This window comes from Mesoplodon bidens, assembly GCF_964165515.1.
Source record: "Mesoplodon bidens genome assembly, chromosome: 15".
NCBI lineage: Eukaryota > Metazoa > Chordata > Mammalia > Artiodactyla > Ziphiidae > Mesoplodon > Mesoplodon bidens.
Window position 1 is genome coordinate 79,150,173 of NC_138171.1, and position 18,818 is coordinate 79,168,990.

An 18,818-nucleotide genomic window follows, 5' to 3' on the forward strand; every position below is an offset into this window, starting at 1 on the left:
CGGACGCCCAGCGAATCGGACTCGCCTGCCTTCCCAGGCTCTACCACGCGCCGCGGGCGCCTGAGCAGAGGTGCTCAGAGAGCGGGCGGCCCCCACCGTGCGGGAGCGACTGTCAAGACCTTTCTGGAACGAAATTCTATCTTCCCCACTCATACATACGCACGCCAGCTTGAGGGAGGGGCGCACAGTCGCAGACAGACACCTGGCTGGTCCGGCACCCTCTCCGTCTCCAACACCACAACTCCCAACTCCACCTTGTCAATAAAGGTTTCTAAACTCGCCCAGGCACCCCCACCCCCCGCCCCGCTACCCACAGCCCCGAGGCGCAGTGCGCACAGGGCTCGGCCCTCGCCGCCCACAGCGACCTCGGCAGCGGTGGCGCACAGCCCGGCAGGCGGACGCGGACTCTGGAGAGGCGCGCAGGTCACCTCCAGACAGTGACAGCCCCCGGGTCCCGGAGCCCCCATCCGGAGCCGGCTCACCCTAGGACTCGGCGGCGGGGCGGCGCGGCCCGCGGCCCGAAGGAGCGCAGGGAGGAGGGGAGGTGGTTCGTCGGGTGAGTGGCTCCGGGCGGCAAGGGCGGGGGAGCCAAGCGTGGAGGTAACTCTGGGCCGCCACTGAAGCCCTCCTCCTCCTCCTTCTCCTCCTCCTCCTCCTTCTCCTCCTCCTCCTCCTCCCCGCGCTCCTCTGGCGGCCGCTCCCGCTCCAGCTGCGGCGCCGCGGCCACATCTGGGGCGCCCATGTGCGCTCGGGGGCTCGGCTGCGCCCGCCCCGCCGTCGCCCCCGCTGCCCCCTGCCCGCAGGGTGGTCCCCGGCCCGGCCCGGGCCCCTGGCGTCCCGCCGTCCCCACCGCCGCCGCCGCCGCCGGGGAGCGCCGGGGTTTGCTCCGCAGCCAGCTTGGACGCCCCCGGCCCCGCCGTGGCTCCGCCGTGGTGCGGTGGCGGCGGCGGCTCCTGCTCCCCCAGCCCGGCGCGCCCCGCCGCGCCCAGGGCCAGCCCCGCGGGCTCGGGGAGCGGGGCCCCGGCGGGGGCCGAGGCGGGAGCCGCGCCGCCGGGCTCCCGGGCTCCGACTCCTCCTCCCCCGCCGCCGCCGCCGCCCGCCGCGCCGGGTCCTAAAGCCGCGCGCCTCAGGAGGATGGTACGCCTGGCGGCCGAGCTGCTGCTGCTGCTGGGGCTACTGCTGCTCACGCTGCACATCACGGTGCTGCGCGGTTCGGGAGACGCCGACGGGCCGGACGCGGCCGCGGCCAACGCCAGCCGGACGCAGCTGCAGGTGAGTGCGCTGCCGGAGAGGGGCGCGCGTGGCAGCGGGGAGCCGGGTGGCGGGAGGCTGACCTAGCTAGCACCTGATGGTAGCGAGGAGGCGGGTCCCCGCCCCACCGAAGAGCATCTGTTTTGGCAGCAGTTTTGCCGGGGCCACGGATCTCCGGCTGAGGCCGAGCGGGGTATGTGCCTGGAGGCTGGACCGCTTTGGAGGTCTGGCAGGCACGCTCCTCCAGGTCGTCTGTCACCAGGTACCTGAGGGTGCTAGCTTGAGATGGGCGGAGGAAGTGTGGAGTATGTCTGTGTTTGCTCTAGGGTTCTGCCACTCTTTGGTTACCCTTTAGAGACTGAGTAACGTTACTCTGGGAGGAAGAGGGAGCGGAAGGAGACTTTAGGATAAATCCCCAAACTGGGTTTAGGAGGAAGAACCCCAGTGAATCTGCCCCCTCAGAAAGCTACGCAAAGGTCAGCAAATAATTTCCCGAAGAGAATGGCCAGACATCCCCTGTTCGCCCACGTGGTCCCCATGCCTCCCTTACACCTCCCGAGCCGGGCAGAGGGCGTGGAGTCAAGCCACCGGTTGTACTTTGGCCCGGCGTTACCTGGGGCTTTTAAACTTACAGCAAAGACTTCTTCCAGCGTTCTGCCCCTGTTGAAGGTCTCCTTAGGAATGGAATTCTAATGATCTGTGCAGCTCCAAGGCAGGGGAGGGGGTCACAACTGGGGAGCGGGTAGTGGGCGTCAGACACAAGAGGAATTCTCTGGTTTCCAAATAAAGGATTGTCCAGGTAGGGATTTCCTGCCGTTGTCTTGGGAAGCAGCGGCTTTCCTTGGCTCTATCAGAAGTGTGACAACTGTCAACTTGGGGCGTGGGTAGTAGTCAGCAGGGATTTTCCCAGGAAGCAGCGGGAATTCTCTCCTAAAATCTCCTCCTCAAACCAGCCCCTCTAAATCGCTTTATGTCGAGATAAGCATTATTCATTGTTCCCAAAGGGCTTTAAGACCATTGCCCCTATTAGTTCATTTCTCACATCTTTATGTAATTTGTTGCCTGAAAACTCTACTGTTGTAGAGAGAAGGAATTCACTTAAACACGTGCACAGTGCTTACCACGTGCTGGTTTTAAGTGCTTTACAGAACTTAACCGATTTAATGATGTACTATGCTGTTAATATCCTCCCCTGATAGATGCAAAAACTGAGGTTACAGACGTTAAGAAACTTGCAAGGTTTACACATTCCAAACTCTTGATTAGTTACACCATGTTTTCTCTCTGCCAGGATGTTATATAGACTAAAGCAAGGTGATCCTTACACACAAACGCAAAACCAGGAATGAAAAAGTATGCACCCCAGAGCCTAAAGTTCTTTTAAATTGGGAACATTTCTGAAAATGTCCTAACTTTATGAGGCCCTCTTCTCTTCTCCTGTGGGCAAACAGGTACAGTGACAGCCTGACAGGATTCCTTTGGGGAAATTGAAGACACCCCATTCTGTAGATGATTGTACACTGACCCACTCTAACACTGTAAGAACAATTCCTAATATCTTCGAGATTTCTGGAAGTCACATTTTATACATGATGCTTTCTTTCCTCGTGGACTCATGAAAAGCTGTAAAAATGATGTTCTATGGAAAAGTAAATTTGGCAGTTTCCTTTATGAGGTGTTTGCTATCATTAGAATAACCTAGGCTTGGCCTTTTCCGTTTGACTGGTAAGGTGATGAGAGAAGCAGCTGGTGGAAGTGGCAACTGCAAAGGGGAAGTGGATTAAATTCTCAAAAGAGCCTGTGGCTGAAGAACTGTCCCAAGAGGGCAGAAGAAACGGGGCATTTAGAAAGAGTAACGCTCCTAGGAGTATCTTGGGTCCCAAGTAGCTGCCAATCCATCAGCTTTCAGCTTGTTTTGTAATCGTGTTTGGTTATCCTGTCCACTCAATGAACTTATTCAGGCAGAATGATGAGTTTAACAGTTTAGTTCATAATTTTACTCTCTTTTGTAATTTGTTACTATAAAAGTTGTATATTCTTCCTGACTAAAGTTATTTCTTTGGCCCTCTGACTCTCCAAAGATATTATGATTCAAATGGAGAGAATATATTCCTTCAAGTGAGGAGGTCTGCAAAAGACATTTATTAGTTTATCGTTTTCAGGGCCCAGGATGTGAATTAACTAGTAGCAGGTGTATTTGAAAACAAAACTGTGGGTACCATATTCCTTCGGTTTACCGGTCATGTGTAACCTATCTTTTTTTTTTTTCTTCTGCTTCATTGGGTCTTTGTTGCAGTGAATAGGATTCTCATTGTGGTGGCTTCTCTTGTTGTGGAGCATGGGCTCTAGGCGCATGGGCTTCAGTAGTTGTGGTGCTCAGGCTCAGTAGTTGTGGCCCGCAGGCTCAAGAACACAGGCTCAGTAGTTGTGGCACCCGGGCTTAGTTGCTCCATGACATGTGGGATTTTCCCGGACCAGGGATTGAACACGTGTCCCCTGCATTGGCAGGTGGATTCTTAACCACTGCGCCACCAGGGAAGTCATAACCTATCTTAACTAACTACATTTAAACTTAAGTTTGCTGCCTCTGGGGTATCTTAAGCCGCTAAAATCATTCTTTGTAACCAGAAAGTTCATCAATCCTTATATTACATTATTTGTGTTGTTATCTCTGCTTAAAATACTCTGAAATATGAGGTTGGAGTCAGAAATACACAATGGTAGCTTTCTTTTCCCAAACTGTAGTATATTTGGGAACATGTAAAAGAGAATGCACCTTTATTAAAGATCTGGCATATCGAGGGCACCCAATAAAATAGTAAGAATAACAATAGTAGCTAAGATTTGTCAAGTGCCTTTTATGTGTCAGACACTGTTCTTAGCACTTTTCATATATTTTCTTTTTAAATCCTCACAAAAATCTCATGAATTAGGCATTATCGTTATCCCTGTTTCAAATGAAAAAACTGAGGTTGGGTAACTTTCCCACAGTTGCAGAGCCAGAAGCTGCTTAATTTGTTGTTGTTATTTTATAAGTGTAAAAATCTTTGAAGAATATTTGTATTCCAAGTTCTTGAGAAAGTCATCCTGCTGGCTACAAAAGAGAAAAAGTCTTTTAACAATTTACATTTTCTTTCTTTTTTTTTTTTCCAGGGCTTAGGTTTTTGGGGTTTTTTTAATTAATTTATTAATTTATTTATTTTTATTTTTGGCTCTATTGGGTCTTCGTTGCTGTACTCGGGCTTTCTCTAGTTGTGGCTAGCGGGGGCTTCTCATTTGCGGTGGCTTCTCTTGTTGTGGCGCACAAGCTCTAGGTGAGCGGACTTTAGTAGCTGTGGCTCGCAGGCTCGAGAGCTCAGGCTCAGTAGTTGTGGAGCCCGGGCTTAGTTGCTGGGCGGCATGTGGGATCTTCCCAGACCAGGGCTCAAACCCGTGTCCCCTGTGTTGGCAGGCGGATTCTAACCACTGCACCACCAGGGAAGTCCCTAACAATCTACATTTTCAAACACATCTTGACAGTCTCATTGTGTCAAATATGAATGTATCTATCTATCTATCTAAATTATATACACATACATAAACACACATATATAAACATGATCTAACATGATTTTTTTGGTAGTTTCAACATAGTGGGAGATATGTTTTTTGACTCTGTAAGTGACTGTCCCTGTACTGTTAGGTATACTGTTATGAGGTGGTAGGAAAATGCTTTGAACACACTATTTCCAGTGGTTATGTGGCTCATAAGAATAATAAATAATGATGTTAGTCTTTGTACTGTTTTCAGTATTTTAAAACATCTAATAAGAAATTTTACAGTGGTCTGCAACAGCTGTATAAAAATGCACAAAAAAATCAACTTTTTTCACTTTTGAATGAAATCTTATCTCCTCTGGTGTCATGTTGATCAGATCAGATACTCAGCTTAGTTCTTTCATATGTCTTTAACTGATAATAGTAAGAAAACAATTAAATATAATAAAAAAGCAGTCTGGAAGACAGAATATCCCAAAATATAGAACCACAGGCAATGATAAGAATAATGATAATGATAAAAATAGTATCTCTTTTACTTGAAATTCACATGAGTGTCTCTCTACTAAATCTCAGATTCAGAAGCATGAATTTCTACAGATTTTGCATAATAAAGCTAGAACTCATTAAAACAATGAGATTTAAGGAAGTGTTAGAAATCATCACATTGATCATTTTTACGATAACATTAAAGCAAACCAAACTCTGAAATGTAACTAAATGTCTTTGTTCTCTAATTCCTAACTACCATCTTTATCAGTACATTTCTCCTTCATCCCTCTACTTGCCTTCAACAGAACTGCTCAGCATCTTGTACTCACTGATTCAGACTCACGAGTTGATCTGAGCTATTAATAGCAGTAAAAGCAAAAGCAACATTTATTTGTACTTAATGCTACTGAGTTTCCTTACAATGACCCTTTGAGATAGATAGTATTTATATACCCATTTCACAGATGATGAAATTGAGACCTGGAGAGATTTGAGTAACTTGCCCAAGGCCACACAACCATGGTTGGCAGGGCCAGGATTCAGACCCAGGGAGGCTGGAATTCTTGTTCCAGTTCATCAACAAGATGCCTCCGCTCTGATACAAGTCAACAGCCATTGTGTTTCTCACTTCATGACTTGCCTTGCCCATTTTCCAGGCAGGCTGTCTACTTTTATCTCAGGTATTCTTTACAAATTATGAATAACTGTCCCACTTAGCTATTGCTATATAACAAACCATCCCAAAGCACAGTGGCTTAAAACAATCACATTTTATTTGCTCATGACTTTGTGTGTCAGCAGTTTACTCTGGGCTCAGCTGGGTGCTTCTTCTGCTGATCTTGCTTAGGATTATTCATGTGGCTATAGCTTTCTGTTGGTTTGACATGGGCTAGATGGTCTAAAAGGGCCTCACTCCAGACACTATAAAACTCTTAAAGGAAAACATAGGCAGAACACTCTATGACATAAATCACAGCAAGATCCTTTTTGAACCACCCCCTAGAGAAATGGAAATAAAAACAAAAATACACAAATGGGACCTAATGAAACTTAAAAGCTTTTGCACAGCAAAGGAAACCATAAACAAGACCAAAAGACAACCCTCAGAATGGGAGAAAATATTTGCAAATGAAGCAACTGACAAAGGGTTAATCTCCAAAATTTACAAGCAGCTCATGCAGCTCAATATCAAAAAAAAAACAAACAACCCAATCCAAAAATGGGCAGAAGACCTAAATAGACATTTCTCCAAAGAAGACATACAGGTTGCCAACAAACACATGAAAGGATGCTCAACACTACTAATCATTAGAGAAATACAAATCAAAACTACAATGAGGTATCACCTCACACCAGTCAGAATGGCCATCATCAAAAAATCTACAAACAATAAATGCTGGAGAGAGTGTGGAGAAAAGGGAACCCTCCTGCACTGTTGGTGGGAATGTAAGTTGACACAGCCACTATGGACAACAGTATGGAGGTTCCTTAAAAAACTAAAAATAGAACTACCATATGACCCAGCAATCCCACTACTGGACATATACCCTGAGAAAACCATAATTCAAAAAGAGTCATGTACCACGGTGTTCATCGAAGCTCTATTTACAATAGCCAGGACATGGAAGCAACCTAAGTGTCCATCAACAGATAAATGGATAAAGAAGATGTGGCACATATATAAATGGAATATTACTCAGCCATAAAAAGGAATGAACTTGAGTTATTTGTAGTAAAGTGGATGCACCTAGAGTCTGTCCTACAGAGTGAAGTAAGTCAGAAAGAGAAAAACAAATACCGTATGCTAACACATATGTATGGATCTAAAAATAACAATGGTTCTGACAAACCTAGGGGCGAGACAGGAATAAAGACGCAGACGTAGAGAATGCACTTGAGGACACGGGGAGGGGAAGGGTAAGCTGGGACGAAGTGAGAGTGGCATGGACATATATACACTACCAAATATAAAATAGATAGCTAGTGGGAAGCAGCCACATAGCACAGGGAGATCAGCTCAGTGCTGTGTGACCACCTAGAGGGGTGGGATAGGGAGGGGAGAGGGAGATGCAAGAGAGAGGAGATATGGGGATATATGTATATGTATAGCTGATTCACTTTGTTATAAAGCAGAAACTAACACACCATTGTAAAGCAATTATACTCCAATAAAGATGTTAAAAAAATAAAATAAAAGGGCCTCACTCATATGTTTGATGGTTGGTGCTGGCTGTTACCTATGCTCTCTCTTCATCCTCAAGGAATTTATTCCACATGTCTTTACATGGTGGACTCAGAGCAGCAAGAGAGTAAAGCAGAAATTGCAAGGCCTCTTGATGAACTTGTACAACTTCAGCCACATTCTACTGGCCAAACATATCACTTGGTCAGCTCAGATTCTAGAGGACCAGAAATAGACTCCTCTTGATGGGAGAACCAGCAAAATAACATTGCAAAAGAGTGTGTATTCAGGGATGGGAGGAGTCATTGTGGCTGTCTTTGCAAAATAACTACCATACTGACCTTTTATCTCATATAATTTGCAAATGTTGAACCAATCTTTCACTCATTTTTTAACATTGTTTATGCTACTTTTGGCCATGCACAAACCTTCCACTCTAAATATAATCAAATCTGAATCATTTCCATTATGACTTTTTGTTTTCTTGCCTTACTTGAGAAAGGGTTACTCAAATAAGGATTGTCAAAATCTTTAAATATATTTTGTTCTAACAGTTTTATAGTGTTTTTGTTGTTGTTGTTGTTTAGAACTACAATCTACTTTCAAGTTATTTGTGAGTTTTAGGTTTAAGATAAAAATATAACTTTGGTTTTTGTCCAAGTGAGTAGCCACTTCTCCTATCATATTTGGTAAATACTCCATTGTATATTTGTTGGTACAAAATACCAGTTTTATCACATATTAAAATTTTCACATATATGTTAGTCTATTTCTTGACCTTCATTTTTCTATTCATGTACAAACACCACACTCTTTTATTTCATGTAGCTTCACGGTATTTTTTAATCGGGCAAATGCCCTGTAATTAACATTCTTTTTCTTAGAAATTTTTATAAAATGTTTTCTTTCAAACAGACTTTAGAATTATTTTGTTTAAAAATTCATTGAGCTTTTAATAGGAATTGCTATATATATTAGGGGGAGTAAGTTTAGAAGAATTGAGAATTTTATAATATTTAATCCTCTCATTAAGGACATGGTTAAGGTATCTATTTCTTGAGTAAAGTTTTAGAATTTTCTTCATCTTTTCACATTTCTTTTGACAAGCTGTTTTCTAGGTTTGATTGCTATTGTGAATTTTCTGTTTTATTTTCTGTTATATTCTCCAATTTGTTAGTTCCAGGATCCAGGAAAGCTATACTTAGCAGTATATGCTTACATTTTTCTTGGTGTGTACATGAGAGCTAACAGTATCCATTTCAGTAGTGATATCATTATAGTTCCATGGCATTAATTGAAAACCCTTCTTTTTCCACTTTTGCACTTTAAATAATAAGAATTATCTGTTTCTTATAAGATTGTTAGAATTCACTCATTTTAGCTGTCTTGGGCTTGGTACCTCTTTGGTTGAGATCTCTGATTAATGTTCCATGTTATTCCATGGTCAATAGCCTATTCAGATACTATAACTTTTCTCTAGTCATTTTTGATAATTTATATCTTCTCAGAAAATCATACATTTTATGGGATTTTTACTTTATCAGTATAAAGTTTGTATGTAATACAAGCATATTTTGAAACTATTTCATGACTGCATATTGTTTATGATGTACAGTCTTAAATCTCTTTATAAGACCTGTCAGATCAAGGTGGTTAATTATATTATGAAAACCCTTCAAATCTTCATTTATTTATTGTTTAGTTAATCTGCTGATTCCTCAAAAAATTTAATTGCATTCTGACACTACCATTGTGGATTTGTTTGTTTCTCCTTATTATCCCCTTAATTTTTGCTTTACCTGTTTAGAATCCATGGTGTTAGGACGTAAAATGTCTTTTTTTTTGATGGTTATATTTTTATCAAGGTGAAATTCCTTTATATATATCTTTTTATTGACATTTGTCTTGAACACTTTTTTTGTTTGATAGTAATTTTGCATCTCCTGCTTATTTTTTTCTCTTGCCATTAATTATGTGTCTTTTACCAACATTTATTTTCAACTTTTCTCTGCCTTTTTTGTTTGAATGTCTCTCTTTTTTTTTTTTTTTTTTTTGCGGTACACGGGCCTGTCACTATTGTGGCCTCTCCCGTTGCGGAGCACAGGCTCCAGACGTGCAGGCTCAGTGGCCATGGCCCACGGGCCCAGCCACTCCGCAGCATGTGGGATCTTCCCAGACTGGGGCATGAACCCGTGTCCCCTGCATCAGCAGGCAGACTCTCAACCACTGCGCCACCAGGGAAGCCCCTGTCTCTCTTATTAATAACCAATAGCCAAATTTTCTTTTGCCATGTCAATGAATATAACCCATTTATATTTATTGTGATTACTAATAGATTTGAAGGTGTATTTTCAATTTTATTTGGTGTTTTCAAATTTCCAATTTTCTTCATTTTGCCTCCCACCTTCCAATTTATTATCTCTCACTTTGGCAAGAGAGTTAGCCTATGTCTAAATTTCCTCATCTGTAAAATAGGTATACAAAGACTATTTCCCAGTGTTGTTGTAAGGATTAAAACACTGAATGCATGTAAGTGCTCTGTTAGAACTTGGCACTTAAACATTTAATAAGTATTTAAATATTATTTACTTTGCTCATTACCCCTCAAGTTTGGAAATTGTTCTATTTCTCTAACTTAACATTTTAACAAACAGATTTGAACTTACACTTTTCTATCAATGCTGAGAGTCAGTCAATATTTATAATCTAAACCTCCCCCAAACAAAATTCTAACATGCTTTTTTTTCTTTTGTCTCTCTCTCTCAAATTTTAATCACATTATCTGAACATTTAGTGCTAGATCACTCCTTCTTCTTTGTTTCTTTTTTTCTTCCTTTTTTCTTTCATTCTTTTTCATTATATCTATCTTAGGAACAATTTCTTAGCAGTAGTATATTCTCCCAATAATTATTTAGACTTAACTATAAGAATTATTTATTTATTTATTTATTTATCTGCTGCTGCTTCTGGAATCTCATATTCTCATCTTTTATTTTGCTGGAATACATTCTCAAAAAGTTCTCTCAGAAAGGTTTTATCAAAGGATAAACTCTCTGAGATCCTAAATTTTTAAGCACATCTTTATTTGCTTCTCACATTTAAATGCTAATTTGGCAGTTGGCTATGTTCTATCTTGTTTCCCCTTAGAATTTTGAAGATATAATGCATTTTTTTTACACTGTTTCATGTTTCATTGAAAAGTCTGATGCTATTTCTTTGCAGGTGATTTTTTTTAAGTGGAAGACTTTAGGATTTTTCTCTTTATTCACAATGTTCAGAAATTTTATCTGTTTGTGTTTAGATTTAAGGCTTTAGTTGTTAGTCCTGTTCAGCACTTGGTGGACCCTTTCAATCTGAATCCTCAAGGTTGTCTTCAGCTTAAGAATATTTCTTCAGTAATTTCTTTGCTTATTTCCAATATCCTTGTCCTCTCCTTCTGGAACTCCTATTAGACTTTGATACTAATATTGGGATTTCAAGATCTATCAGTCTTACATGTCTCAATTTTTTTCTCTTGTAGTTTTATCTCTTTGCATTTTTATAATGTGTTTTATGTCTTAGCTTAATCTTCCAGCTTTTGCCACCCTAGTGCTAGGTTTTTCACTCTTTATCAATTTCCTGTCCTCATCCTTTTCACCCAGCTTCTATAGCTTCTTCTCTTTTCTTCCCTTCTTTTCTCTTCCTTCACCGTCCCCCTCCTCTCCTCCTCTTCTTTTTTCTCTCTTTACATTTTTAAAAGTTTTTAAATTATGAATAATTTACATACAATAAAATGAATGTATCTTAAAGATTCAGTTCCAGTTTTTCACAATTATATATACCTATGTAGCACCACCAAAATTAGAATATAGAATATCTCTATCATCCCAGAAAGTCTTCTAGTGCACCTTTGTATGCAATTTACTCCTCCCACAGGCAACCAGTCTCTGACTCCTATCACCATGGACTAGTTTACCTCTTCTAAATCTTCATGTAGATAGAATCATACTGTGTGCATTTGTGTGTGTGTGTATGTGTATGTGTCTGGGCTTCCTTTTCTTAATGTAGTATTTTTGACATTCATTCACATTGCTGTATACATCAGCAGATTTCTCTTCTTTATTGTTGAGTGGTATTCTATTGTATGAGTATGCCACAATTTATTTATCCATTTCCCCATTGATGGACATTTGGGTTGTTTCTAATGGTTTGGATATTATAAATAAGATCATGTTAATTTTCTTGTACAAACCTTTCTGTGGACATAGGTTTTTATTTCTTGTGAGTAAATACCTGCTAGTGAAACTGACACAGGCTCAGTTCTTTATATTATTATGGGAATTCCTCTAAAGAAACTCATTTTTTTGGTGATCTTTCTCTCACTTTCTCAGCTCTGTAATGTTTCACTTTCAATTGGTTACCATTGGTTTCATATCTACCAGAAATCATTCCTTCTTCTGTAGATGTTCCCCTCTCAGCTTTCCACTTCTGTTGGGGATTTATTTTCATATTTCATCTCCCTTTTCAGCAGAATTTGGAGAAGGAAAAGAAGTAAACAAAAATGCTTAGTCTGCTACCTTGACCAGAAACACTATAATTTTATTCTTTACTTTTATTTTCCTTATACAAACCAGAAGAAATTTCTATTATTTGTGCAGCTGCTTCATTCATTCTTTTCCAGCCATGTTCTAAAAGGCATTGATTTTTGAGGCCTGGGGACACCCTCAGAAGTCATGAGAGCTATCCATTCAGTAAAGAAGAATCTATTGTGGTTTTAAAGCCTCCAAAGGAGAGAATCCCACTTGTATTGATTTGGCCAAAAAGTTCATTTGGGTTTTTGGAAAAACCCGAGCAAACTTTTTGGCCAACCCAGTACCGGTACAAGTACTTTTTAACAACCTTCAATGACAGAACATTTTTTTTCTCTGATGTGTCCTTTAAATATTTTATGATACATCTTAATTTCATGTTTGCTTATTTTCTTCCCACTATTCATTCACTTTTCAAGAAACATCTCATGCAGGACTTGAAGATTATTATTTAATAGTTCCTCTGTCTTCTCCAGATTTGATTATCTCAGTTTTTTAATTTGTCTTCACTGATCTTATTTTACAATGTTTTAATGGTTTCTGTGGTCCTCTTATTTCTCTCTCATCTGAGAACATCTTTCTTCTGCAATCCTTGGCTCAAGATTTTATGATTTATAAAGAAAAGGATGGTGATGAAGCCCCTTTCTTCAGTGACAGCTAAGGGTGTCCCTCTGTCTATACTCATCCCCCCAAAGACAGAAGATTACTTAGGGAGTGGGAATGGGGTTGTCCATTTATTCCTGGGATTGTATGCAATGATGTTAAAGAAATAGCAACGGAGTGTGTTACTGAAAAAGTCTCATTTTGCATTTCATTTAAACTTTGTCTGTACTCCTCTTCCATAAGAACTTCATAAGAAGCCCTGAACATAAAAGATATAAAGCTTAATTTTTTTCTTTCTGTGGTGTATCAGTGCAAAGGTTGGATGGGGCACAATGCGAATAAAATGAAGTCAACATGCTAGTGCCCAGTGTTCCACTTGGGATTAAGCACTCATGGCCCACTCTAGTCACTGGCTTGATAACATAAACTTATGGCTCTCTACCTTCCCTACCCTCTTTCCCTTTCTCCTACCAGAGCTTCCTGGGGGCATCTCCCAAGTATACCACGTCCTCTTTGTCCCAGGGTTTGATTCTGGGAGAACCCAAACTAAAAAAAAAACACTACTCAAACATTTGCCATGGGAACATGGCCATTTCTCTAGGTAGTGATGACGTAGGAAAGGTACAGGGTGGAGTTTCCATGAGGCACCTGCTGCTTCTTGTCACTGTTAACAAAGCTGAAGTCTGTTAGCCTCAGAAAGGGAGGTGCTGCAGCAGCAACAGAATCAGGTTATGCCATCTTCTCCCAGAGCAGCTGGGAAGAGAGGAATTCCAAAATTGTAGGAATGGGAAAGCTCAGGCCTAGGGAAAGCCTACGAATTGCTGGTGTTTAGAGAGATGACTGTTGTTTTTCTCCTGAGAGCCTCGTCCCGTGCTTGTTTGCTATTTTAAGTGGGAGGATGAGCGACAATGGGAAGTCATCAATGATGTGTGGGACTGTCTTCTAATGCCTAAAAAAGGCAGAGGCCAGGGTGCTTTGATAAATGTAGCTTTGCATCAACTCCCCAGGCACAGACCAGCATGTGTCACTGGAAAGTTGTTTCTGTAAACTGAGTAGAAGTAAAAACAGTAGGTTAACTCCCCCTTCTTCCTGTTGACCTGACCCATGCACATTTTAGTAAACCAAGTCATCTCACAGAGAGCATTGTCTGTGGCTGATATACCTCTATTAGAGAGCAACACCCCTGGGCCCCCTGAAAGGAACAGTGCTTCAGGGCCAATGGAATAGGAGAATTCCAGCTTCAAGTTTGGGGCTCTGGGATGCCAGATTCACAGTTTGGGGCAACCCGATCCCCAGATGTGCACCAGAAGTGACCTGGAAAAAAGAAGGTCAACTGTGAATCCAAGAGGCTACTTCCTACTGGATACCTCATCTCTATTTTTAAAAATAACAAGGTGTGGCTAGAACCTATATGAAGGATACAGGGAGGCTAGAAATGATGTCATAGGCCACCCAGATGTTATCTTACTCCCACCAGCATGCAGAGAGAGTATTCGTGCCAAAGCCAATGAAACAAATAAAACACATGCCTTGGCTCCCAGCCACCTCTTAGAGATAGCGATGGGGAGACAATGAGGGGGAAAATAGCAGTTGTGTTACTATTTTTTTAAATACAGCTTTACTGAGGTATAATTGATATACAATGAACTGTGCATATTTAAAGTGAATAGTCTGAGGAGTTGACACCTGTGAAACCATCACTACCATCAAGATGATGAATAAATCTACCATCTCCAAAAGCTTCCTTGTGCTCCTTGGGGATTTCTCCTTCATTCCCCAGAAATCTCTACCACTGATCTGCCTTCTGTCATTATAGATCAGTTTTTGCATTTCCTAGAGTTTTATATAAGTAGACTCATACAGAATGTACAGTACAGTGAGCTCCTTTGCTCACCATAATGAATTTGGGATTCATCCATGTTGTTTGATGCATAAGAGTTTGATCCTTTTATTGCCAGTTATTGTTCCATTGTATGCACATACAATACACTTTTCCATTCACCCAATGAAACACATTTAGGTTGTTTCCAACTTGGGCCTATTAAAATAAAGACGCTACCAACGTTCAGGTATAAGTCCATGCATGAATATATGCTTTCATTTCTTTTGTGTGAATACTTAAGAGCAGAATGGCTGGTTGTATGTTTAGCTTATTAAAAATTGTGGCAATCTTTTAAAGGTACTCACATAGCATGTTTAGGATCTACAACAACCAAAGACACTGTTAGAAAACTTCAGAGAATTTGGAAGTTGAGTCTCAGGATGATATCTTCCTACAGCTAATACATAGGTGTATAATCTGTAATATATTATGAAACGCTGAAGGAAGGGCTGGAAATCTGGTATTGGTTATGAGCCCAAATTAATTGGAAGCCAGGTTTATTGCTGGGAACCTTCAAGTTCCAGGAGGGGCAAAAATTACAAAGGGGAGATCTCATTAGGTGTTCCTAATCCTTAGCCCATGAAACAGGCTGCAGAAATGTTAACATGAGCTGACCCCCTGACCACACTAGACAGGAGGAGAGTGATGATTATTAGAAACCCACAGAGGATTCTCACTGGAGGGCAAGAACTGTCCTTCCCTTACACTTAAGGTGGCTCATCCACTGCCCCGAGTTCACCAGGTGCAGTCGTGACCCGCAGGTACAGGTGAGAAGCTCGGGATGACTTCTCCGCACTTGCACCCATGGTGTGGTCCATGGAGTAGCAGCGGCAGCATCTCCTGGGAACTTGTTAGAAAATAAGAATCTCAGGCCTCACCCAGAACAACTGAATCAAGATATGCAATTTAATCAGGGTCCCAGGTGAAACATATACACAGGTTAAGAAGCACTGGTTGAGATGCATGCTTTTCTTGCAAGTTACAAGTCCCAGAAAGCACTCAGTACAGATCAGGTATTATTTAGCTATTATCCAATTATGCGTCACAACAAACTATCCCAAAACTCAGTGGCCTGTAACAATAAACACATGTTCTCACACTTGTGGATCTATGGGTGGCTGGGGTTCAGTAGATCTAGGCGGGCTGGGTTTCAGGCTGAGGTTTGGGTCTGGGTTTCTTCCGTGCATCTCCCAGATTCCTGCAACCAGCAGGCTACCTGTCCTGCATTTCTCTCACAGTGATGAAAAATCACAGAAAGGCAGAGGCAAGCCCAATGGACAAGCACACCCCAGCCTTTGCTTGGGTCACACCTATTAGCATCCCATCAGCCAAAACTAGTCACAAGGCCCAATAAAGTGGCCAAAGGCATGGGATTTGGATTTGTTTCAACTCAACATCTGCTTCTTATGTGCGTGCCCTTAGGCAAAATTCTCACACTTCTCTGGGCTTCTGTGTCCTATTCAGAAAAATGGGATAATGAAAGTTATATCCCTGGGAGTTTATGTTGTAAGGACCATCCTTGGTGAATAAGAATGGTTTAACTCATGGATGCTGGTATTACAGAGCAGTGAAACCTTGGACAAGTCACTTCAACTCTTTGCATTTCATTTTCCTTATCTGAAAATAGACATCCTAAAAAAATAAAATAAGAAAATTAAAAGAGACATCCTGGGCTTCCCTGGTGGCACAGTGGTTGAGAGTCCTCCTGCCGATGCAGGGGACACGGGTTCGTGCCCCGGTCCGCGAAGATCCCACATGCCACGGAGGGGCTAGGCCCGTGAGCCACGGCCGCTGAGCCTGCACATCCGGAGCCTGTGCTCCGCAACGGGAGAGGCCACAACAGTGAGAGGCCTGCGTACTGCAAAAAAAAAAAAAGAGAGAGAGACATCCTAATGGGATAATTCTACTGATTTATGAACTTCACCTTCAAACCTGGTGATAATGATGGTGATGGTGCTACAAAAGCTAACGTTGAGCGTTCGTTCTGTGCCAAGCACTGCTGTAAGAACTTTAACTGTATTTGCACCTTTCATTCTCATTATAGCCCAATGAAGATTGTCCTCAGTTTGCAGCTGAAGAAGCTGAGGCAGAGCAATGTCAGGAAATCAAGGTTTAATGACTGATTGTCCTGAGCACCTCCTATGCAGGGAAACATATCACAGAAGGGATGCCGTCCAGGCTGGCTCCACGTGCTGACCCACATGGTGCCTCATGCCAATCAGCGATGCTTCTAAAAAGGTTATTCCTGGCTTCTTCTCTCATGTGGGAGAAGGAAAGGAAAGAGCAGGGACAGCTAAGGAGAAGAGACTGGGAAAGAGCTGGCCTCCTGGTTAAACAGCCCCTCTTCCCACCCCGCCCACCATGTGGCCACGTCCAAGTCCACGTCCCGGGAAGCGGATGCCGGATGGACATGCGAACATCTCCAGTGGGAGCCAACCATGGCCCAAGGCTGTGTTGTGGAGCTGCTCAGCCTGACTGGGTTGAAGTCGAGCCGAGGGGAAGGGTGGGGCCCAAAGGACCCTGCCTCTGAGAAATCAGACCCAGAAAGGCCATGGGTTGCTCTGTCAGCACTGGATTCCACCAAAGGTTGTTTCTGAGTCAAGATACACACGTCCCTCTCTTTCCATCTTCCTTCTGAATGGTTTCTCTTGTGCAGTGTTACTGCTTAAGAATCATGTGTTCCATGGTAGGGATGGAACCATGGCCACAAGTATGTTATTCATCACCCACTGAGCTTTAACAATTGAAGCTTGCAACCACTTTCCCTGATGAAGGGGCACCGTTTCCTACCTTCCTTTCCCAGACATAACAAGAGAAACAGGGCATGCCTGGGGACAGGAGTTTCCCAAGCTCTCTGAGCTGTATATTCTGCTTTCTAATTATGGTTGCTGGCCAGGAGAATCTCTTCCTTGTGACTAATCAGATTTTCCCTTTCCTCAGTGTGTCACCAAGTCTATTTCCTCAAGGTCTTCTGAGGAACAAGTGGTCAGGGTTTTTTTAATGTTTCCCATAGTTGAGAGGAGTATCATATTTCCTTTTCTGGTTATGGCATTACATTGCTAATATCGGATCAGCTTGCGGGCGACTCTGGTTCTAGATATTTCTCTGTCATTCTTCCCAAGTCTCTGACTGCCCTGTAGCCCCAGTGAATTTTATCCTTTCTTTTGCTTTGGTTCTGACAGAACTTGTCTCATACTTTGGATGTGTTCAATAACACTCTCTCTCTTCTCCCTTTGCTCCCCAAATGTTGAGTTGGGACCAGTCTCATTTCAACGCTCTTAATAGCTTATTAATTTTGTGATTGTCACAGATTTGAGCACTGACTGGGTAGATCGCTAAAATAGAAAAAATAACTTTTAATACCATATGACCGATAGAAATGTGAAATCACTATATTATCCCACCAGAATGGCAAATTGAAAACAAAAACAAAACTGAAGACACCAGATGCTGGCAAGAATGTGGAGCACCCACAGCAAATATAAACTGATATGAACACATTAGAAAATTGTTTTTCCAGAGTAAGACAGAATATATACATACCCTCTGACCCAGCAATCCAATCCTGGGTATATACCCAATAGAAATGTATTCATCTGTGGACTTAAAAACTGGAAAAAGAATGCTCATAACAGTGCTAGTTAAAATAGCCCCAAACTAGAAACATCCAAAATGCCAATCAACAGTAGACTGGATAGTAAGGCAGTAAGTGTAAACACTGGGAAAGAGCAAACAACTGCACACAACATGTACAACTTCACAAATGTAGTGTTGGGTGGAAGAAGCCAGCCACAAAAGAGTACATGCAGGATAATTCTGTTTATGTTGAATAACCAGGAAAAGCTAATCTATGCTATTGGAAGAGAGGACACCAGCTTCCTTGCCAAGGAAGTAACTAGAAGGGAGTACAAGGGGGCCATCTGGGTGCTGGTGATGTTCTGTTTCTTGATCTGAGTGTTGGTTACACAGGTGTGTTCAGTTTGTGAAATCTCATTGAGCTGTATGGTTATATATGTGCATTTTTCCATATGTATATCATACTTCAATTAAAAATACAGCAAAGAATGCAGCAGGCAGGGTAGATAGTAGAGAAGAGATGGCCATTTTTCACTGAGAAAGGCACCCGGTAGCCTGGAGTCCACTCCCTGTGCTCCCTCATGTGTGCTACCCCGCAGACTGGTCTCCCAATTTTAATGAGTGTGGACTAGTTTCAGTGTTAGGGGGCATCCTCCTCTGCCTCCGTAGCCCAGGGCTATTGTTATGACATCAAAGACCAACTGCTGGCTAAGATACAGTCCGTATG

The 18,818-nt window shown here is 42.3% G+C and overlaps 1 protein-coding gene across 1 annotated transcript in view; it reads left to right on the forward strand.

Annotated features, from left to right (window-relative positions):
- Nucleotides 1–1,003: 1,003 nt before the first annotated feature.
- Nucleotides 1,004–18,818, forward strand: part of ISM1 (isthmin 1) — a 77,487-nt gene continuing 59,672 nt past the window's right edge. Inside the window, exon 1 of the mRNA XM_081257870.1 lies at nt 1,004–1,272. Within this exon, the coding sequence (XP_081113996.1) occupies nt 1,135–1,272 (138 nt within the window). The 5' untranslated portion in view covers nt 1,004–1,134. The remainder of the gene's footprint in view (nt 1,273–18,818) is intronic.